The sequence below is a fragment of the Rhipicephalus microplus genome, unplaced genomic scaffold (genome assembly GCF_043290135.1).
Source record: "Rhipicephalus microplus isolate Deutch F79 unplaced genomic scaffold, USDA_Rmic scaffold_22, whole genome shotgun sequence".
Lineage (NCBI taxonomy): Eukaryota > Metazoa > Arthropoda > Arachnida > Ixodida > Ixodidae > Rhipicephalus > Rhipicephalus microplus.
Genome location: NW_027464595.1, coordinates 6,004,129 through 6,027,522, shown reverse-complemented (window position 1 = coordinate 6,027,522; position 23,394 = coordinate 6,004,129). Strand labels below are relative to the sequence as shown.

The 23,394-nt window shown below is 46.9% G+C and overlaps 1 protein-coding gene across 1 annotated transcript in view; it reads left to right on the top strand.

The window, feature by feature from the left end:
- The window catches only part of LOC142786337 (uncharacterized), a 39,931-nt gene that overhangs the window by 5,357 nt on the left and 11,180 nt on the right, over positions 1-23,394 (top strand). The window contains exon 3 of the mRNA XM_075883969.1: positions 11,054-11,198. Coding sequence (XP_075740084.1) covers positions 11,054-11,198 — 145 coding nt within the window. The remainder of the gene's footprint in view (positions 1-11,053; positions 11,199-23,394) is intronic.

The following is a 23,394-nucleotide window of genomic DNA, read 5'->3' as shown; positions in this document are numbered from 1 at the left end:
CCGTGAGCAGGCTATCACCGTGGTATGTTGGCATGTTTCACATGCCACGCTTGCCAGGATTACCATGTTTGCACAAGCCATGTACTTTCGCCATTCATTGACATCATTAACCCCAAATTTCGAATATGTGGAGCTAGCAAAACGGCCGCAACGGCATCATGAAGGACTCAATGGGAGTGTTCCCATGTAGCATTGCACGCGCACACTGGCCTCAGCGACGCTACTTTTGCGAAACGCGAGAACTCTATTCTGGTGCCAGGCGCGACCAGCATCCGTCTGCGCGACTCGCTGGCAACCAGCGCGAAAAGCGACTTGGTGCGTTTCGCGCTGATGCGTTACCCACAACAACACTGCGTCTCCCTCTTTTCGTCACGGAGGGACGCCGGACGTGCTGAAACGCGCATGCATCAAAGCAACGAAGGATGGCGCACGCCTGCTAGTATCTGGCATGACCTTCGCGTGGCGGAGACGCAGGGGGCGCCGACCAGTGCGGACGCGAGAAGATCGGCTCCCGTTTCTGTTAATGTTTTCGTTAGGATTTTTGTGGTGCCTGTGCTCGAGCTGCGTTTCATTCGACGCAGTTTCTTCTGAGGATCACGTCGACACCAGACTTTTTTCGGTGAGTGGTCCTTTTGTTGAATTATTGGAACTTTTCTTGTGGAACGCGCCGCGGCTCGGCTAACCCTACCGGGCTTAGCCTAGCGTCGACGGCGAGAGGCGGGAGAAAAGGGGCAACATGCCCGAAGTAGCGATGGTGGAAGGAGAGGAAATCTCTCACGAAGAAGCCAATCGCCCGGGTTGGACGACAGCGCTGGGCAGGAACAAGAAAGCTCGTGTAGAAACGCCAGTTTCCGCGGGCAATGCATCACATGTGGGCTCGAAGGGAGGCCGCCGCACGGCAGCCCCGCAAGGTGCAATGAAGCGCCTCGCATCTGCATCGAGGCTCCCCCGGCTGCCGAGGGACCACATACGAATTATCGTCAGGCCGAGGGACGGACTTGACGTCAGAAAAGTAAGCCAAATTAGGCTCGCACAGGCTATTGCCATGGCGGCTGCTCTTGCCCCGGCAGAGACGGAAGGGGACATCGTTTGCCCAAACATCGCCCAGAACATTCTCGTAGTCTCCACACCGGAGCAGAAGAACGCAAACGCCTACGCCGCGATCCAACAGATTCGGATAAGTGAAGGAATGTACCATGTGGCGGCATATGTCGCGGCCCCCGATAACACTTGTAAAGGAGTCACACGAGGAGTGGACACTGACATCAGCGAGGCCCAGCTCCAAACGATGATCGTCAACCAGCGAAATCCGAAGGCCCTAGAAGCCAAAAGGATCAAGAACACCACTACTGTGGTAGTGCTTTTCGACGGCATGAAGGTACCAAACTATGTCATATGCGGCGTCAGCATGCTGCGCTGCACGCTCTACAAGCGCCAAACCGACGTGTGCTACGCGTGTGGAGGACTTGGTCACAGGGCCGATGTTTGCCCCAACCCCAACAAGGAGAGAGAGAGGTGTGCAGGGGCTGTGGGCTCGTGTCTCCACACGACAATCACCAGTGCTCGCCGAAATGTGCCCTTTGCGGAGGCCCACATCCGACGGCGGACAGAACGTGCAAAGAACGCTTTCAAGTTCCTTACGTCGTGCGACGGAGAGGACGACGGCGCCGAAAGCGCGTCAAAAAGTCTCAGCAACAGCTGGTCGAAGCGGACCGGTCAAGGGATTCCAGCGTGGCAAGCGCTCCCAGGCAGGGGCGTTCCGTCACTCCGGCTGGCCGCCGGCGCTACCGCTCCAGGGGCCGCGCTCGCACCAAAGGGCGCTCTTGCTCCCGGGCACGAATCCAGAAAGTACCTACCTGGGCGGATCGAGCCAAGCCGAAGCCAGCGGCGCCGCCACCAGAGGTAACGCGGGTACCATTGCCAGAGCATAGGGAAGACCCCAGGGTAGCTAAGTTGATCCAAGAGAATGCTTGCCTTAAGGCAGAGATTCAACAGCTGAGGGCTGACCTTGAGTCGTTCCGCAAACATTACTCCTCGCAGGGTGAGAGACAACAGATTCCCCCACCAGAGGACGTGCAGGCGCGCTCAGGAAAACGTAGGGCCTCACCCCCCCAAGGGGAGTGGGATGCTATGGAGACAGAATCCAACAGCAAGGCTCTCGAAAGCATGCAGCAATCGATTAAACAACTGGCTGATAGCATGACTACCCTACTGAAAAGGGTGTCGTCTCTTGAAGGTACACAGGCATCGCTAGCTACGGGTAGCTCGCCTCCGATAGGCCCGAACAGGGCACAGTCGCCTGCAGGCGCGGTAACAGTCAACCCGACAGGAGATTGGCTGTCTCAGAACAGTAATTATGGCGGGCAACACTAATGAACTGGTCGTGTGGCAGTGGAACTGTGCCAGTTTCAAAAGGCGCAGGGCTCCACTGCTGCACTTTATTGCTTCTCAGGCGGTCAAACCGCACGTAATTATGTTACAGGAAACTCTCGGTGATGCGCTAACTTTCCCGGGCTATCGAGTCGTCTCGGTGCGCGAGCAAGGGAAGCGCGGTTTGGCAACCTTGGTCGCAAAAAAGTGCTCCTTTCAAGAACACAAACTACAGCTTGGCAACAGCAAGGCTGAGGTCATTATCCTCGAAATAATCCCCAGCAGCTGGCTCAAGAACAGCGTATTCCTCCTGAATGTGTACAGCTCGCCGTCGGACAAGCGGCAGGGGTTCGCTTCGATCATGGCAAAAGCGGTGGCTCTGGCCAGGGGGGCCCCCATCGTGGTAGCGGGAGACTTTAATGCTCCGCACGACGCTTGGGGATACGCCAGGCAGTCCCCCAAAGGCAACAACCTCCTAAAGGCCGTATCTAGCTGTTCTCTTGAATTGATTACGGACCCGCAATACCCGACAAGAATTGGCACATCGGTGGTCCGAGACACAACTCCAGACTTGGCGTTCGTCAAGAACGTCGCCGGAGCAGGGTGGCAAAATTTGCAAGAGAATCTAGGTAGTGACCACTTCCTAGTGGCTATTACCCTAGCAGTCAATGCAGCTCCCCCCAGGGAATTTAAAGTAACGGACTGGGATGCCTTTCGTAAATTGCGGAAGGAGGACCGGGATGAATACGACAGCTTAGACAGCCTCTTTGCAAGGCTCAAGGCGGATGCTAATGCTGCGACCAAGGTTGTCAAAATGAACCTGAAGGTCGATCGGATGGATGCACACCTCGCGCATCTCTTAGAGGCTAAGAATTCCATCCTGTCCCGGTGGAGGACGCAAAGGCTCAATCGCCGACTTCGAAAGAAAATTGCGCAACTCAATCGCGAGATCAAAGCCTACTTTATTGAACTCTCCAAACAGCAGTGGAATGAAGTATGTTATTCGGTTGACGGACAGATGAGAGTGGGGGCCAAATGGAACCTCCTCAAACAATTACTTGATGAGTCACAGTCGAAGGGAAATCAGCGATTGGCTATTGACAGAATCGTTCACAACCAAAAAGCGAAGGGAGTGTCCGAAAAGGCCCTCCTGAAGAGGTTAGCGGACAGCTATCTTCCGCTGGGCCCTTCCGGCGATGCGGACTATCCGCATTACAGGGGTGGAATGGTGGCGGAGCTGGACGCACCTTTCACTGAACCAGAAATCTGTAAGGTCCTCCACGAGCTCAACGGACGCTCTGCACCGGGCCCGGATGGAATCTCAAATAAGCTGTTACGTAACTTGGATGGCAAATCCATCGAGAAGCTTACCGAGGAAGTCAACAAGATCTGGGAGACGGGGCACGTCCCCGAATCCTGGAAGACAGCTTCGGTAGCGCTTATCCCAAAGCCAGGCAAACCTCTGGCTTTGGAGAACATGCGACCCATCTCGCTTACGTCCTGCGTAGGCAAGGTGGCCGAACATGCGATTCACCATCGGGTATGCGAGTACATAGAAAGCAGAGAGCTATTTCCACACAATATGGTAGGATTCAGATCTGCACTATCCACACAGGACGTGATGCTCCTTATCAAAAGACAAATCATTGACAACAACACCAGGGATACTAGAGGCATACTAGCTCTAGACCTAGCTAAAGCTTTTGATAATATCTCGCACAAGTTTGTGCTTGAGGCAATTTCGGTTATGGGTCTAGGGCAACGGTTCCACGCATACGTTAGGTCTTTTCTCAGGGATCGTAGGGCTACCATTAGGATTGGTCAAATCCAATCCACGGAATTTATCTTGGGAGCGAGAGGCACCCCACAGGGGGCAGTTATCTCTCCTCTACTCTTCAATATTGCCATGAAGGGCCTCTCGGAGCGACTCGCTACGGTGCGCGGGGTTAACCATGCTCTCTACGCGGACGATATCACCGTGTGGTGCATGGGAGGGTCCGACGCCGGGGTAGAGCAGGCGCTCCAAGAGGCATTAGACATCACGGAGAACTTTCTAGTCGGTTCAGGCCTGAGCCTGTCATCGGCAAAGTCTGAGTTACTACTATACAGACCCACCCGACAAGGACTGAGGAACCTCACTCCTTTAGAACAGATTCCCATAGCTTTATACAGACGGGATGGGCAGAGAATACCCAGGGTGGACTCCATCAGGGTCCTCAGACTCCTGCTAGAGTCCAAGGGGGGCAACTCACGAACTATAGCCCGCATCACCTCCAAGACGGAGAACATGCTTAGGCGCATACTCAGGGTCTCGAACCGCAGGGGTGGGCTGAGCGAGAGCAATCTCCTTCGGCTCTATCATGCATTTCTCATAAGCCACATTAATTATGTCGCTTCGGCATTGCGCTGGTCCAAAAGAGAAGAGGCAAGAATTGATACACTACTGCGCAAAAGCATAAAGCGAGTTCTAGGCTTGCCTATCCACACTAGCACCGAGAAGCTCCTACAATTGGGCATGCATAACTCCCTCTCGGAGGTGATAGAGGCCCAGCAGATGGCTCAGGTCGTGCGACTATCGTCCTCGAGGGCTGGTAGGCGCATCCTGGAATCCATAGGCTGCGGTCCTACGGCGACTAACCAGCGTAATGTAACACTACCACCCTCGATCAGAGGCACGTTTTCGGTAGCTCCACTTCCAAGAAATGTCCACCCACAATACAATGTAGGGCGCCGCATAGCTCGGGCCCGTTCCTTATTAAAATCAGTTGCAAACAGACCGCATCTCGCGACCTTTGTCGATGCAGCCCAGTACGGGCGTTCGGATCGCTTCGCAGTGGTCTCGGTCGATCATAGTGGCACACTCCTATGCTCTGCCTCGGTTAGAAAGGTTTCGGCAATGGTGGCTGAGCAAATCGCCATCGCCATAGCAATGAAGGACCCATCGCGTCCTAATGTCTTTACAGATTCGCGTTCCGCAGCTAGGGCTTTCGCCTCGGGCTCGATCTCGCGTGAGGCAGCGGCCATCCTCGGCTGTGAGGGGGCTGCCGGGTTTCACCCCATAACATGGTTCCCGGCCCACATGGGGGCCAACGTACATCCTGATGTCCCCAACGCCAATGAGTTTGCCCATGACCGTGCGCGAGGTATCGCTCACCGCGGCGGTCCCGGCGGATTCGCAGGCGGGGACGCCGGAAGATACAGGGACTCGCTACTCACTTTCCACGAGATCATGACTCATTATCATCTATCTCGGAGGACTTTTCCACTTCCTCATCCTAAACTTACGCGACCGCAATCATCGGCCTACAGGATGCTCCAAACGGGGTCTTTCCCTTCGCGTGGCAGGTTCAGCCATTTTTCGCCCAACATCGAGCCGCATTGTCCAGACTGCGGTGAGGCGTATTGCTCATTACCTCATATGCTCTGGCAATGTCCTGCGTTACGTGACGCAGAGTTCAACAAAGAAGAGGACTGGGAGGAAGCCCTTCACAGCGGCGACCTCCTGGTTCAACTTCGGGCTGTCCAGAGGGCCTGCGAGAGGGCGGAGGGCAACGGTCTTCCGGTCCCTACGTGGGAGCGGCCCGCGACTGCTACGGATTCCCCCTAAACGGGGCCGTTACTACGCAGTTCCTCAGGACCTGAATAAAGTTCTTTGTCTGTCTGTCTGTTCGCGTGGCGTGGCGATGAAATGAACGCCGCCGAGCACGCACACCGCGTCACGCAGAGAAGTATTGGTGCCTTGACTGTGGCATGTAGTCATGTTTTGACATGACACGCATCTCCTGGTTATCATGTTTGTACCAGTCACATACGTTTGTAATTTATTAACGTACCGTAATACCAAATTGGGTATATGTGACGATAGTGAAACGGCCGTGAGCGCATCATGAGCGTAGTATGCAGTCATATTGTTACATGGCACACATGTCATGGTTGTCATCTTAGGGTCTGTCGCTGGTGTTCCCCATGCAATCATGTCATACCATACCAGTTTGCAACATGCCGGGGACCGAAACCACCGCAAAAGCTGCAGGACCATGAAATGAAGATCATGACATTTATGACACATGTCATGATTTTCATGTTATGACTTGTGAAATATGTTGCTCTATAATCATGGTATGCCATACCAAATTTTGTATTGATACTAATATTGAAGCTGCTGGGAGACCTAAAAGTCGTAGGCGGCTAGATAGATAGATCGATAGATAGATAGATAGATAGATAGATAGATAGATAGATAGATAGATAGATAGATAGATAGATAGATAGATAGATAGATAGATAGATAGATACGTTTAAAGTCGCCGAAGCTCGGTAAGAAATGTTTCGCATTCAAAAAAAGAGTAAAGAAGCGCTGCTGCGGGAGACGCGAATGAACGTTTCGACTAAGAGACAGACATAACAGAGCAATGAACAGCGTCGCAGAGAAGCAGCCAATAAGTGAAGTAATCCCGCGGCATAGGATTCTAGCGATCTTCAGCTGAGGAACCTATTCGGGCTTTCCAGTTCCCACTGTAGTTGCTTGTTTAGTAGTTTTACTGCAGTTTAAGGTAATAAACTAGCCATAATAACAACAATTTGTTGGGCAGACGCCGTGAATACGATGAGCAGATGACATGGCGCGAATGAATACACGTTGGGTGGCTCAACGCCTTTCCTATTGGTGGAGGAGCCTGTAGCCTCCACAGTGCTGAAGGGAACTTCTGAACCAAAATATAAGGTCCCTCAATGAAACAAGGTAACAGCAACAGCTCCGGGCCGACACGCTTATCCTCGTCCCTAGCAACTGGAGAATGCAGTGCGAGGGAGTGTAGGAAAAAATTGGCAGCATATCTACGGAGTGAATAATGGAGAGTGAGGCAGAGCATTCATCCGTCCATTCAATCTTGCTTCCGTCCGTCCATGCGTGCGTCTGTGTGGCCATCCATGCATCCATCTACCCGTCCCTGCGTGTGTCTGTTCGTGCTTCCGCACGTCCATCTGTGCGTCCGTCAATGCGTCCATCCGTCCTTGCAGCCATCCATGTGTCCGTCCATGCATCCGTCTATGTGTCCGTTCGTCCACCTCTTCAACACTCCAAGTACCACCATCTCGCATCGTTTCATCATATATTCCTGATGTAGAAGCACTGCCATCCAGCGGACATTCCAGGGACTTAACAAGAGGAGGCACACGCACACTTTCTTACGGCTTGCGCTTTATGTCTACTTCCCACCTTTAACCACCTCGAGTTCATGGTATATACTTGTTGACTGTATTCCTGGCGCTGCGGCCCAACGCTCGCTGAACCTTTCTAAAACCTAGGACCTTACGCCCAGCGAGTACAACGTAGCAACCCTTTCTTGTCAGATAGTGCTCAATGTACATGCCAATGGCTGCTAAAAGGGAATGAGAGACAGGAGAATTCAGTTTTTATATAACGCGCTCGCTGCAAATTTTTTTATTTTTCAACAACGCACAGAAGAAATCTCCCACCGGCACCACCTTGGAGGTCTAAATTAAAGACCGGTTACACACTACTATAGCGACTACGAGGGACGAACGGGTGCCGCTATAAGGAGCATTGCCCCTAAAAGTAGGTGAAGTGCTTCGCCATTTCTTATCTCGCCGTTCTCTTTTTCCTTCCTGCACCCCACTTTCTCGCCCGCTTGCGCCTCACTCTCGACCGATGCCTCTCAAGAAAAATCTGAATTGTGTGCTAGAGACGCCGCTTTGAAACGCCAACGCCGAGCCGAGAAAATTGTTTTGTTCACTTCCTAGTATTTTGAATGAGGAGCATTTCTTAGTGAACTTCGGCGCCTTTGAGAGTATCTAGCTATCCAGCCGCCTACAACGTTCACTCTACTGGTTGTCTGGATTATAGTATTGATACCAAAATCGGTATTACATAACATTACGATACGTCGAGCGTAAGTGACTTGTCGTAACATAAAATTCATGAAGTCTTATGTCATGACTGTCATGATATACATTTCATTGTCTTCCTGCTCTTGCGGTGGTTTCGTTCACATGACATTTTGCAAAACTGGTATGGTACGACATAACTGCATTGCGAACATAAGTGACAGATTCAAACGTGGAAATAATAACTTGCATGTAATTACTTCATGTTATGACTAGTCATGACTACACGCCACGCTCATCGTGCGCTCGTGGTCGCCTGGCTAGTTTCACGTACACCAAATCTGCTATTATGGAACGAGAATGAATGGCGACGTTACATGACTGGTGCCAACGTGATAATCATCACATGAGTGTATTGTATGACCATCACTAAATTCTATGCTCATGATGCACTCGCAGCCGTTTCGCTCACTTCACATACACCAAATTTGGTTTTACGTGACGTCAATTAACGACGAAGATAAATGACTCGTCCAAACATAATAATGAAGACACGCGTGCCATGTAAAACATGACTACATGCTCTCTCATAGCTCGCTCTCAGCTATTTCGATAGCTCCACGTTTACCGAATTTGGTATCACAGACGTGAAGACGCGATGAAGGTAAATGACTTGTCTGAACGTGATAATCAGGACAATATTGTCAAGTGAAGCATAATTACGTTGTAATCTCATAGCGTGCTGCTCCACATACACCAAATTTGACATCAGGTGATGTGAATAGATGACGTGTGTAAATAGCACGTCCAAACACGATAATCATGGTATGCGTGTCATGTAAAACATGACACGCTACGCTCATACCATGCTGGCGACAGTTTCGCCAGCTTCACATATACCAAATTCGGTATTTCGTGACGTGAATGGATGACGGAGGTAAATGACACGTCTATAGTAAACTCGTATATACTCTTGTGGCACGAGCGGCTAGACTGTGCCGTAAGCTTTCACGCGGATGCCCCCAGGTGCCACCACTGCTGCATTTCTTGCCAGCTTCGGCTGCGTTGTCGTGCCATCGCGGGCTCCTGTAAACCTGCAGCTGTAGTTACTTGGAACGCGCGTTTTCTCCCTGGTTCAAGCAGACGCAATACTACCCGGTTAGTGCGTGGACAACCTAAACTGAGCGTTGGCATGGAATATCCAAACAACGAAGCCGCCAGAGCGCTCCCATTATTGCTTCAGACACCCCGGGCAAAACAAAGAGAATTCATTCTCAATTTTTACATGTCACTAAGGACATGTTTGTTGGTGCGGGATATCTAACGAAGCGCAGACTCCACCACGGTTCTTGTGCAGCAGCGCGAAATGGCAAACGTGCAGTAGAGTAGCTTGTTAGAACTTGAAATTTAATTATCCATCCTGCAAGAGACGCTCATAAGTCTCGTTTTCTTACACGGCCCACACGACAGCGGTACGCGTTTCGCAAGAATTCTGGTTGATAAGCATGAGAACGAACTTGGGGAACAAAAAAGCGCGTCTTGTGTACCCTAGACCTCCCTCCGGCCGTCGCTGGCCCTCTCTTCTATATCACTCTGGCTAAAAATCATTTCCAACATTTGTGAATGACAAGAAACCAGCAGCATTACGGTTCCCTCTTATTGTAATGGTCTTAACGTGTACTTTGAAACGCGCATGGGATAAAAGTGACAGGGCATAACACGATTTTATATGTAACACAACACATGAAATGAATTAAAAGAAGCGCATTTGCTTTGGCATCTTTAATGGGTTGACACTATCCCTAACGAAAGCCCGTATCTATGTCTTCCACGTGCCTTGGTCAGTCAAAAATCCGGATACGCTCACTAGCGGCCCAGATTCACGATTTCCTCAGAAATGTTTTCACAACACTGGCTTGGCAACGCAGTTGCTTGCAGTCTTGTAACTCAAAGAAGAACACTAACCCAAGAACAAGCAGCAATCATCAATATTCAAACAACGCGATGGCACACAGGGAAGGATGCAGCATTCGCTTTTTCTTGTCGAAGCGCAGTAATGCTTCAGGGGCTGCAACGCCGATGCAAACGCGCCGTGGCATGTCGGCGTTGGTTGCACTGTGCAGCACCACAGCGCACAACGCAACAAGCGCTGTCGCCTCATTGAGGTATGTGGTAGAGCTTCCTGGCCCTGAAGAAGTTTCTTTATAGGTGACGTTGTCTGAATGCGCCAATCTCAGGCATGTACCCTGCACAAGCACTGACTGACTCCCGGGCTGCCCAGGCTAATGAGAGAACACGCAGCCGGCACAAGCTAGCTCACATGAAAAGGCGCAGTGGCGCCGCGAGGAATCCTAGCAGCCTTTCGTGTCGTTTTGGGCCACCTAGAAAGCAGACGTGGCTTGTCGGTCGTGCCACTAGGGTATATATGCTATAGTGGTATGATTTGATCAATTAGCAAAGAAAAAGAAAATATTGGCATTGACGAATTCGTGATGACCACGGCAGCCAACGTGACTTCAACAGATTTGTAAATATCGTCACTTTTCTGACTGTCGCTCAACCACGGTTGTCTACTGGCTAAGCTACTCGGCCGCAGACCCGCAGGTCACGGGATGAAATCCCGGCTGTGGCGGCTGCATTTTCGATGGAGGCGAAAATGTAGGTCCGTGTGCTCAGATTTGGGTGCACGTTAAAGAACCCCAGGTGGTAAAAATTTCCGGAGCCCTCCACTACAGCGTCTCTTATATTCATACAGTGGTTTTGGGACGTTAAACCCCACACATCAATTAATCAATCAATCAACCTTTCTGACCGTCCTCTTCGTATGAATGTGCAGGTATTCTTATACGCCCAGCATTGTAGTGATCATCAGTCACTACCTGGAAGGTGACAACACCTTCGAGGACTGCCGGGTTGTTCAGCCAGCCATGCTGAAAAGACCGCCGCTACTCACTACCAACAGCAGCTACACATACGACATGGTGAGAAACGTTTTTTTTTTCGGGCTATTCGTCTTTTCAATAGGATATCACAAAAGAATTCACTGTCACGACAGCTATATAATGCAATACCCATGCATTCTGCAGAAGTCAAGGGAGAATAAGTCCCATCCGCTCATTCGCTGTCATTATCAAAGGTGCCAGTAAGTGATATTTCCCTAGTGTAGTTAGTCAAAACAAATGTAGTGCTCTAGTACTGAGAACTTACGTTAACAGTGTATGCATATCACTGAATTTTGAGGCGACTTCTCTCGACCGCCTGATACGTTTGCAAACTCGAGCCCCAACCTCTCTTTATAACGTAATTATATTATATAGCCAATCTAGCAGCCTGGTGTTATTCTCGCAGCAACTCAACTGATGGTAAACTCCACAGCTAAAAGAGCGCTAGCAACTACACCGGCACTCTGTGCCCATCTTTGCCATCGCCATCTTCGTGAGGTTCAGCATAAAGCCACAGCACAGAGATACCATCCACCTCTTCTTCAGTTTTATGTGTGAGTGAAAGTGTGTGAAGTGCAGCTAATGACCTCGGCTCGTAAGCGTAAAGGAAACGTGCTGGCTGTTTGCTTGGCCTCACGTAAAAGGTCGGGGAGAGGGGGAGCAAAACGATCTGCTGGGCTTGAACTGGTAGTAATGGCAGCGCATGGCTCGCCTGTACAGCGATCATCAGAAGGCTCACGCCTTTGTATGTGCTGTGTCCTCATCCTTCAATTTGTGTAGGAACGTTATACTGCATCAAAGTATTTTCACTACAAGCTGCAGCGGCCTCATCTCTTTACACCCGACTTTTGATAGCGTGTGTGCACAATTATCACCTCCGTGTTGCGATCGTGTTTGCCTAAACACACCTATGCCACGAATGCGAAATACTACACGTATTTGTTTCCGGGTCTATATGCTAGGTATAGCTAGTGCCTTTACTTCAAATCGAGCCGCCCTTTCATATTGCTTTTTAAGCTAGTGGAGTTACTTCGTCCCGCATCCAAGTTTCAAGGTGCCTAGATGCGTCATCAAACAGGAGAAGTTGTCATTGCTGTTGGGCTCAGCTGACATGAAAACGAGTAAATGCTTGATGAAATCACCCAGTCATGGCGTTATTATGTGAAGCTTTATTAATACGCCACACCTCGCCATATTTTTTCGTCATCAGACTGTGTCACCACCTAATGAAAGATGAACCGAACACGAAAGTAATGTAAAGCCAAGTGCGCTGCAGAAAACTTACAGTGCCTCACATCCACGAGGCAGCGGAAAAAATGATTGTAAAAGCGCAACTCCGGCAATTTTTTTCCCGTCAATAGATCACAATCGAATTTATTGGGCACGTAGTTAGGAGGTTTGCGCCATTCATGCCGATTGGAAACTTGATAGTTTCGCAGATTTTTTTCAAATGAATTTAATACTTTGACTTGCAACGCTCCCTTCGCTTGCCAAGAATGAATGGCAACATTGTGCGTGTGACGTTCAGTTTTGCCCGGCGGAAGTGACATAACTGATGTGCCACTGCAGCGTCTGCTTGTCTACTACAGACTGTGTTTTGGTTGGGCAGTGCTTCCTTTGTTGAGCGTGCCATTCCCTTTTAGGAGTTGGTGGCGTGCGATGCGTGCACGTCAACATGTTACACGTATGCTGGCAAAGTTGTGTGGCAGAAAAATTATACATGCACGAATGGCACCAACTTCTAAATGAGTTTTATTTCGTCTAATAAATGAATACAATATGAAAGTGCAGCGAGGCTTAGTTTTCTGTAACGCGAATTATACATATACTGTGAAGAGTATATATATATATATATATATATATATATAATATTATTGAGATTTAACAGACAGTAATGCCAAGGAATGTACAGGGGAAGTTATTAGAACCAATGGAATGTAAATAAGAAGAAAGAAGAAAGAAAAGTGGATGAAAAAATAACCAGCCGTGAGCAGGAATCGAACCTACGACCTCCGAATAACGCGTTCGATGCTCTAACCACTGAGCTATCACAGCGGCCTTCCCTCCATCCACTAGGTTTATATGGGAATTTAGAAGTAGGAGTGACAGTCAGCGCCATCTCTAAGCCAAAGAACGAGTGTGAAAACACTCTTATTCGCATGTTTGGCGTCACGTAGCACGTGAACTTATTATGAGCGGGCAGCTGAATAATTGTTCCTCTTATACAACATAAACACACCAAGTCTGCCAGTACGAGACTCTCGTTCAATGAAATAAGAGAAACAAGTGTATACCTAAGGGCTCGTTTTTCGGTGTTTTAACACAATATTAATGAGATCTAACAGACAGTAATGCCAAGGAATGTACAGCGGAAGTTAATAGAACCAATGGAATGTAAATAAGAAGAAAGAAGAAAGAAAAGTGGATGAAAAAATAACCAGCCGAGAGCAGGAATCGAACCTGCTCATCGAGCCCGCTCATAATAAGTTCACGTGCTACGTGACGCCAAACATGCGAATAAGAGTGTTTTCACACTCGTTCTTTGGCTTATAGATAGCTCTGACTGTCACTCCTACTTCTGAATTCACATATAAACCTAGTGGATGGAGGGAAGGTCACTGTGATAGCTCAGTGGTTAGAGAATCGAACGCGTTATTCGGAGGTCGTAGGTTCGATTCCTGCTCACGGCTGGTTATTTTTTCATCCACTTTTCTTTCTTCTTTCTTCTTATTTACATTCCATTGGTTCTAATAACTTCCCCTGTACATTCCTTGGCATTACTGCCTGTTAGATCTCATTATTATTGTGTTAAAACACGGAAAAACGAGCCCTTAGGTATACACTTGTTTCTCTTATTTCATTGAACGAGGGTCTCGTACTGGCAGACTTGGTGTGTTTAGGTTGTATAAGAGGGACAATTAATCAGCTGCCCGCTCATAATAAGTTCACGTGCTACGTGACGCCAAACATGCGAATAAGAGTGTTTTCACACTCGTTCTTTGGCTTATAGATGGCGCTAACTGTCACTCCTACTTCTAAATTCACATATAAACCTAGGGGATGGAGGGAAGGCCGCTGTGATAGCTCAGTGGTTAGAGCATCGAACGCGTTATTCGGAGGTCGTAGGTTCGATTTCTGCTCACGGCTGGTTATTTTTTCATCCAATTTTCTTTCTTCTTTCTTCTTATTTACATTCCATTGGTTCTAATAACTTCCGCTGTACATTCCTTGGCATTACTGTCTGTTAGATCTCATTATAATGTGTTAAAACACGGAAAAACGAGCCCTTAGGTATAAATTTCTCATATATATATATATATATATATATATATATATATATATATATATATATATATATAGGTATTGGATATGGCACAACGGGAGCGTTGTCAACAAGGATAAATATATTTATTTCCCAACAGTTTCGGGAGGGGACCTCCCTTCATCAGGGGATGAGTTATACTGACATGAGCTTCCAAACTTCCTTGCTGCCGCGTCCCTCTCGCCTTGAAAGACGTTTGCGAGAGTGAGAGGGAACTGGAAGAAGGGGAAAAAAAGGAGAAAAAAGACGAAAAAAGAAAGAAAAGAAAGAAAGTAAAAAAGAGGAAGAACCACTGTGAACACTGAGAACGAAGCCAACTGTCCGTCTACATCCACCTACGGTTCATATCACGTGCTGTTCAGTTCTTGGCGTGTGTCGGGCCACCAAAGATTGTCGCCGCGGTGCCGGGAGGGTCCGGGACGGCGTGCCTAAAGAAAGGGGTAAAGAAAGAAACCCCTTTCTTTAGGCACGCCGTCCCGGACCCTCCCGGCACCGCGGCAACAATCTTGGGTGGCCCGACACACGCCAAGAACTGAACAGCACGTGATATGAACCGTAGGTGGATGTAGACGGACAGTTGGCTTCGTTCTCAGTGTTCACAGTGGTTCTTCCTCTTTTTACTTTCTTTCTTTTCTTTCTTTTTTCGTCTTTTTTCTCCTTTTTCCCCCTTCTTCCAGTTCCCTCTCACTCTCGCAAACGTCTTTCAAGGCGAGAGGGACGCGGCAGCAAGGAAGTTTGGAAGCTCATGTCAGTATAACTCATCCTCTGATGAAGGGAGGTCCCCTCCCGAAACTGTTGGGAAATAAATATATTTATCCTTGTTGACAACGCTCCCGTTGTGCCATATGCCATACCTTCACGAAGACTAACTGGCCCATTGAATTATTACTCCCACTATATATATATATATATATATATATATATATATATATATATATATATATATATATATATATATATATATTTGTCCCACGCTATAAGTGAAGCTAGACTAGAGGCACACCATCACCAATCTGGACCGCTTTATTCAAGTACTGGGTAATCAGTGCATGTTGATATCTATTAGTGCACTCTAACAAAATACTGGCGCACCTGCCATTGGCACATAACACCTTTGTGCACCCTTTTCGCACCCTGTTCATTGGGTATTAAAAAGTGAAGGGCGTTGAAAGCACCTTTTTAAAGGGTGTTTTTGTAACACCCTACAGTTTGTTTACATGTACGCCCTATTTTAAGGGCCCATTGAAAAGCGTTATTTTTGTAAGGTGCTTAGTTAACACCCTTAGGGTGTCACCCTTAGGACAAGCCTATTTACACCCTTTTGGGTGTAAACATTTTTACAGTGTGGCAAGTGGTGCGCTGTGGGCCACACACGAGTCACCATACCTTCGCCATAATAGCGTAAACATTTTAGCCGATCGCAGCGGACTAAGCGATGCATAGATGTATCCGGCTGTGGCCTTTATATCGGGTGGCGGCTCACGCCCCCTAGCCATAAAGTTAAGTACTATCACTGTATATTTAAGGATTGTATTTCAGTCGCGCCTCTATTGTAGACACCAATACGTTAGACTCCTCACGGTTATTTTTACCTGTTTAAAGTTTCTTTTGCCTTCACTGTCCCTAAACTCCAATGATTCGAAAAACTTGGTGACAATATTTTCGAGAATAGGGCGAAGCCCTTTACAAAATATCCTCAAATGTTCAGCCGTTTTTGCCTCCTCTCCACACACACTACATACCGTGTATGTGCCTTCGTATTTTGCTCGGTACGTCTTGGTCCGCAATACTGCGATTCTAGCTTCGAAGAGCAGAGAACTACCCTGAAATTTATCGTAGATTTTTTTCCTTGCAATTTGCTGCCTAATATTCTGGTAGGTCTCCAGTGATGATTTCGTTAGCATTGCCATCTTCCACGTGCCCCTCTCTGTTTTTTTAACCTTCTTCTTAACCGATGTTTTCTTTTGCCTTGGTGTTGCGTTGTTGTCTAGATACTTGCTTGACAATTTTCGAGTTCGCTTCCTCCATTTATTATCAATATTCTTCATGTGCAAGTAGCTGAAATCTTTTCTATCCCAATGCTCCTCTCTCATTATTCTCAATCGCTCCTTAAATTTATCTTGCTGCTATCTTCCCTGCACTCACACAAAGTCTATCCCAAGTATCCCTGTACACCCTAAATTGGGGTATTCCCGTGTGCTCCGAAAGCAAGTCTGCGTATGCCACGTCGTTTAATTTCCAGTCTTACTTGAACTTCTCATTTCGCCTTGCTTGAACTTGTGAGTGTGTGGACAGTGTAGTGCCATTTGGGGGGCATAACACTAATCAGGCAGGTTTGGGTTAATGATTACGTCACACGAAGAAGTGCACTTAGTTGGGTTTTGGTATCACAATTTTTTGGTAATTACATACTATTTTCTAATTGGTTGAGCATTTTAGCTATTAGCCGCGTGAGAAGAGCATCTTGGAAAACATAATATTACCGTTATCATGATACAGTAAAAAATCACCGTAGTTGGCCTTTAAAGGGACATTGAAAGCATATAATAAAAGCCACTCACGTGATTTGACAATTTCAAGATGACGATCGCAATGCATATATAGAGTGTTCGCGTTCACGTTCGCCAAAAGTTTCAACGCTACGCGCCACGGAAACGGGTCAAATTTCAAGATGAACGCTGCTTTTCCTTCTCTTCGCGGGCGCGCGCCTTGAGGCTGAGTGCATGACGTAGACGTAGGAATTGCCCTATGCATAGACGTTAGTGCTGTAACGTTGGCGCTCTACGTAGACGACTGCGCTCTTACGTGGCCAACAGCAGCATGTGACATGGCGAAAATATTTTTCACTACATGTGCAGTTTGTGTAAGTTCTTGCTCGAATAGATAAATAAAGCTTATAAAGCTTGAAATAAAGGAAGAAACAGAAAAAATATGTGCCTGTATTTTTCATTTTTTCACGTGAATTGCACCGCAATGTTGGGCTAATGCGCCTGCGTTTTGCAGGCGTTTTTGTCCCTGTGGTTAACGCATCGAGCACAAGCCACACCTGGAAACAAAATATTGGTCCTGTGCGTTCGAGCCCTCAATACGCTCATCTATTGTACTGCGTCTAAACCAGTGTTTCCAAACGAGTGAGCACTAATGTCTTCGGTTCGGCATTTCGCTTGTTCGGGGACTTAATGCACACGTAACAACTTGCTCAGGTGCCGAAGAGAATAGGGAAGACATGCAAAGTCCACGAGCGGCGAACGGCAAGAGTTTCTAGCTCGCCCTCATCCTCGTCTCACAAGCTTGAAAAAAAAAACAGTTTCCTCAGTTCGTAAATAACTGATTGAAAAAATTTGTGGCATTATGCTCCTTTTTGGGCACACAACTTCCATGGTTTAACTAAAATTTGTTATGGGGCGTGTTGAGCGGTGAGCGGCCCTTCAAGCGCAGATTGCTTTGGGGGAGGGGGGATGGCTCTGATTCAGGAGGAAGCAAAAACCATGCTAAGCGCAAAAACCTTTCGTAAATGAGGTATCAATACATCCACAGAGCAGCAAAACATGAGAAAAGTCACGCTACAATCACCTTACGCCTGCGGCACATCAGCAGAGAAGGTGGCACTACCCCAATGCCACTTGTGCGGTGCCGCACGGGTAAACAAAAGGGCATTCGCTATGGGGCCGCTCGTCACCTAGTGACTTCGCTAAAACTTATTCAACTGAGATGTTCAGCGTCGAAACCTGATCCGTACAGTAGATAGACATACACACACAAATATCCACGCATCTCCACCAAGTGAGCCACGATGATTGGACGAAGCACTGGGGATCGTTCATTGTTCACGTAAATAAACCTTGACATGCCTACTCGCACGTGTAAATGCGTCTGCACCACAGGTAGACAATGCTTTTGGCATTTAGCCGCTCTCTGAGGCGCAGCGAACTTTGTGATAGCATGCTGGCGGTGCCGCTTTACCGGTCGTATGGTGTTGCGGTCCTTTTTTATGTTCTGCACCACAGCCTTTCACTTTGTTCTTGTTAACCTTTTCTTCTGTAATATTCTGTGATTGATGGGTGTTTAATTATTAATGTTTCGAGAACGTGACTTGGTATTTGGTTTTTTTCTGCTTAACGGCCTTTTTTTAACCTCTTTTCTTGTTAAGAGACGTTTCCCATTGTTCACATGTACCTGCGCTACGTTTGCTAAAAACACCGGATGGCGGTTTATGATGGGTCATTGTTGGGTCCATTGAGTTCACCCTTAAAACCTTTCATGTAGTTACCGCCATGTGAAAAGCGTTTTATTCATTACTTATGACACGTGGCTTGCTATTTTACGATTGCACTATAATAAATATTCGCTTCATACTTGCAGCGGAATCTACATGAAAGGCGCCATATCGGATTCTAGGCTTCAGATTCAACAAGTAATGGCCAGAGTTGATGTGCTCAGTTGCAACGTTGTACAAAAAACAGGGACCACCCCAAGCTAAAGGAAGCATACAATGCTCACTACGGCATGCCGTTGCTCGTACACGCATATTAGAGCTCTTAACAAGCCTATTTATGATTATTAATATAAATGATAACCTTAAATACCTGATTTCAAATTTTCCTATTAGAGACTTCACCAGGTTAAATGCCATCAAATTTATTCATGTAGCAGCTTAGTCAAAAAAATAAATATAATTTAGCACCATAATGCCTTCAATACTTGAGCGCACGCTTATTAAAGGTGTGCGTAAGGTTTACACACTGTTTTTGTTATCCGATTCATTAGCTCGCCCTTGCTACGAAACTGAAAATTGTTTATCCAGCACTTCCCACGTTGTTTACCCACATTTCCAATGTCTATGGGGGCTGACGCACTCCCATTGTGCGATGTGCTTTAAGAGGAGCAAGATGTTTCATGCAATCCTATGTGGACGTTTAGGTAATTTAATGCACCATCGCCCTTAAACTGTATGTTATCGCGATACCGATTGTGCACCAGAAACTTTCACTTTTGTGTGTTATAGAGAACTTCATGTGGTAAAACATATACAGCAAAGCCGTCAGCCTACCCTGTGGCATCGTCGTTTCACTAGTTCAAGTGATACTATTAGTAATATTACCTTTAACATTGAAGAAACAAAGATAAGTTCGTAGCCCTGGAAACAAATCGCTGTAACCCGCTCTGCGGGACCTAGTCGCACAAGTCTTCAGAAATTTAGACAGGCCTGTTTTTTCGTATTTCTCATGGTTGTGTACAGTGATGCATTATTTATATTATTATTAATATTATTAATATTAATAATATTATTATTATTATTATTATTATTATTATTATTATTATTATTATTATTATTATTATTATTATTATTATTATTATTATTATTATTATGAATTGCAGTGTTCCTACTTAAAAAAGCGCAACGGCATTATAGATTCGGTATAGAACTGGCGTTCATATTATTCTGCTCTATTTCTTACTTCATCCTTCTTTTCTGCCCCGGCTCTCGTGCTTCTTCTTCTGCTCATACCATTTCACCCTTCCCGGTTTCTTTTAGTACCCCTCCTGGGGTAATATTTGAACACATTTCCAACTGAAGCCCATTTAACTGATCCACGTTCACCAGTTACCAGACAGTCTTCAAAATTCCGATCTAGGTAGCTGTCTTGGTCACAGTGTAAGGACCATAGAATTTTGCACTGTCAACTCTTATTCCTTTCCTCACTAGTACGTGGTCGGTGACTTGAATGTCTAGCATGTCTGCTCGATACCTGTTGTCAAAATTCTGTTTCATTTGTTTTCGGTACCTCTCCTCCCATGATTTATCTTGCTTCTCCTCGACGATGTTGATGTTTTCCAAGAGTCCGGACTCATGGTCTGCCTGCAGATTAGGGGTTTCTTCTGAAGAAGCGTACTATGGACTGCACCCCAAGCCTCTCACGATTACCCCAAGCTACTCACCACAAGCCCTTCACGTATAGGATCAATTATGACGTTTCACGGTGGCTTCTAAAAAACATTTTCATCCAACACGATAACTATCGGGCATCTTGATTTACTGTTTCACGTCTCGTATGGCACGTTCTGCCAGACCATTCGCTGCGGGATGGTAAGGAGCTCAGAACTTTATCGATATACTGTGATCTCGAGCCCATGTTGCTAGCTTGTCGCTCTTGAACGCAGGGCCGTTATCGCATACGATTCACCGCGTAATCTTAAACATGTCTCTTTCGAGGAGGACTATGACGCTAGTTGTATCTTCTTTTCCTGCTCATGCCACGACCATCCTCGTGCATTCATCCATGGCCAGAAGAAAAGCTTGCGTTTTCATGACCCCTTCCTGTTTCTTATTTAGTTCGGCGAAATCCACGTGAACTTCCTCGAAAGGAACGTTCGAATAGCAAGGTAGTACCATAGCATCCGTGGGCTGTTTATACTTGACTTTGTGTAGTTTACTCACATGGCAGGAACGAACGTACTGACTGACGTTTTTCTTCATGTGAGGCCATGTAAATCTCTTGACCGATTTCTTGTAAGTGCGCCAAATCCGTCATGTCCTCCAGATTCCGGGATATCGTGGAACAAATAAAGGACTCTGGAAACAAGTGTTGGTGGGACTTTATACAGAACATCAGTTAAAACCAGTTGCTAGGAGCCTTCCCGCAGCTTCACTTCATTGATTTCTTCGGATTGTTCGGTGTTATTTCGTACCATCAACCTTGAGAGACCACCTGCATATGTCTCGTTTCTTGCTGTGGCCTCGACTAGAACCACATCGTCCCAGTATTCGTCTATCTTTAATTTCTTTATACCTGGTCTTGCTTGGAAAAAGTCATACGTCACCACCTCTACCACCAACACTTCGCTCTCTAATGGCTGACCCTGAAACTCGATGTCTACAAAGGCCCACTGATCATGTAACGTTACTTTTCCATCATAGCCTTACACCCGTAGGACTCTCCCACTATTCACGCGACGTGCGTCCACCATCTTGGCATTTATAATGGACCCAGATGTACCGCTGTCTACGAGAGCCCTCATCAGCTTGTTTCCTATTTTGACTGGAATGTGAAGTATAGCTAGAGCAACGTAAATAAACAGTCTCATTTGGAGCCATCGCGTGGGACTATACAACCTCATTTATTTATTTCTTTTTCTGTCGAATCCTCCTGAGCTTTAGTGTCAATATTATTCACTCCACCTCTTAGAGCACACCAGGTCAAGCTAGGCGTGCTACTTGCGAGGTGGCTTGCTTCTCGCTGATCGCGGCTTGACCAGTCTGCTTTACTCTGTATGAAACAGCTGCTTTAATTAGCGGTTATGCTTGTCTCCGAAGTTGATGGTATGTTCTGAAGACACCCCAGGATGTCATCTAAAATTTCAGATGACCATATTTTTACCTGCTTCAATACTTTAGTGTGTAATTCATGCGTTAATAATGCTACTATACGGCCGTAAATAGAAGCAAAGGCTCAGCTAACTTCAAAAGACGGCGTTTTTCGAAGACGTACTCGACAAGAGAGCTTTGCTTCGACTTGAAATAAGTGCTGCACTCCGTCTATATACTGGATTGCTTCCACATGCGGTCGAAAGTTCCTTCTTCCAATAACTTCAAGAGTCACCATTGTCTTCCTTAATGCATATTTCATACCACTTGAGCGCAAAACCTCTCAAGTAAACACGCATGTTAGTGATTTTCTCCTAATCCTAGAGCCACCTGTTTCATTCATCGGTATATTCGTTAAACTAAAGCCAACATTGTGGACATGAAGACATACCGTTCTACGAATTTAGGCACTGTTTTCTCAGGATTTAGAGAGCTTATAAGAGATGTCAATATTTGGTTCTGTTGCACAGTCTGTTCCTGCTGCAGCTGAAGAGATTTCAAAACGAGGCTCACCTCTTCTGTCCAAGACCTTGATCCAGGGTCTCTTGGACGTGCTGTTTCAAGGACTAAGCTGTAGAAGGTCGCCACACGCAAGTTCACTTTTACGATCCCTTTCTGTCATATGGCAGTAGTGTTCACGGCTGGCTTTCCTGCATCAAGTTTCGCGAGTTCTTCCGAGCAGAGCTCACGAGGGAGCTCCACCGCTGCTTCATTTTGAACTTGGTACTTAGAAAAGATCATCTTGTCCACGTGGGCCTCGTCAACGAAGAATGTTACCCACTTGTTGGATTTTATGGCCGGCTGCGCCAAAATAAGGCAGTCATCATCATCATCATCAGCCTGACTACGTCCACTGCAGGACAAAGGCCTCTCCCATGTTCCGCCAGTTAACCCGGTCCTGTGCTTGCTGCTGCCAATTTAAACCCGCAAACTTCTTAATCTCATCTGCCCACCTAACCTTCTGTCTCCCCCTAACCCGCTTCCCTTCTCTGGGAATCCAGTTAGTTACCCTTAATGACCAGCAGTTATCCTGTCTACGCGCTACATGCCCGGCCCATGTCCATTTCTTCTTCTTTATTTCAACTATGAATCCTTAACCCCCGTTTGTCCCCTAATCCACTCTGCTCTCTTCTTGTCTCTTAAGGTTACACCTACCAAAAAAAAAAATAAGGCAGTGTTCCTACCTAAAAGAACGGAACAGCATTATAGCTTCTCTGTCGAACTGGCATTCATCTTAATCTGCTGTATTCCTAACTACATCCTTCTTTCCTTTCCTGCCCAGTTCTCGTGCTTCTTGCTCTCCTGTCCCAGGGCTCATACCGCTTGATTATTATTAGTATTAGCAGCAGCAGCAGCAACAGGTACAGAAGTAGTAGTAGTAGCAGTATAGTAGCCGTAGAAACACATTTCTTGTGATACCGCACGTTAGCATATCAAAAAGATGACGATAACGGGCGGTATGTTGATGATGATGGTAATTGCAAATGAAAAGAGGATAATGCCATATAATGATCAGAATGAAGACTGTCCTCCAAACGGTAATGACG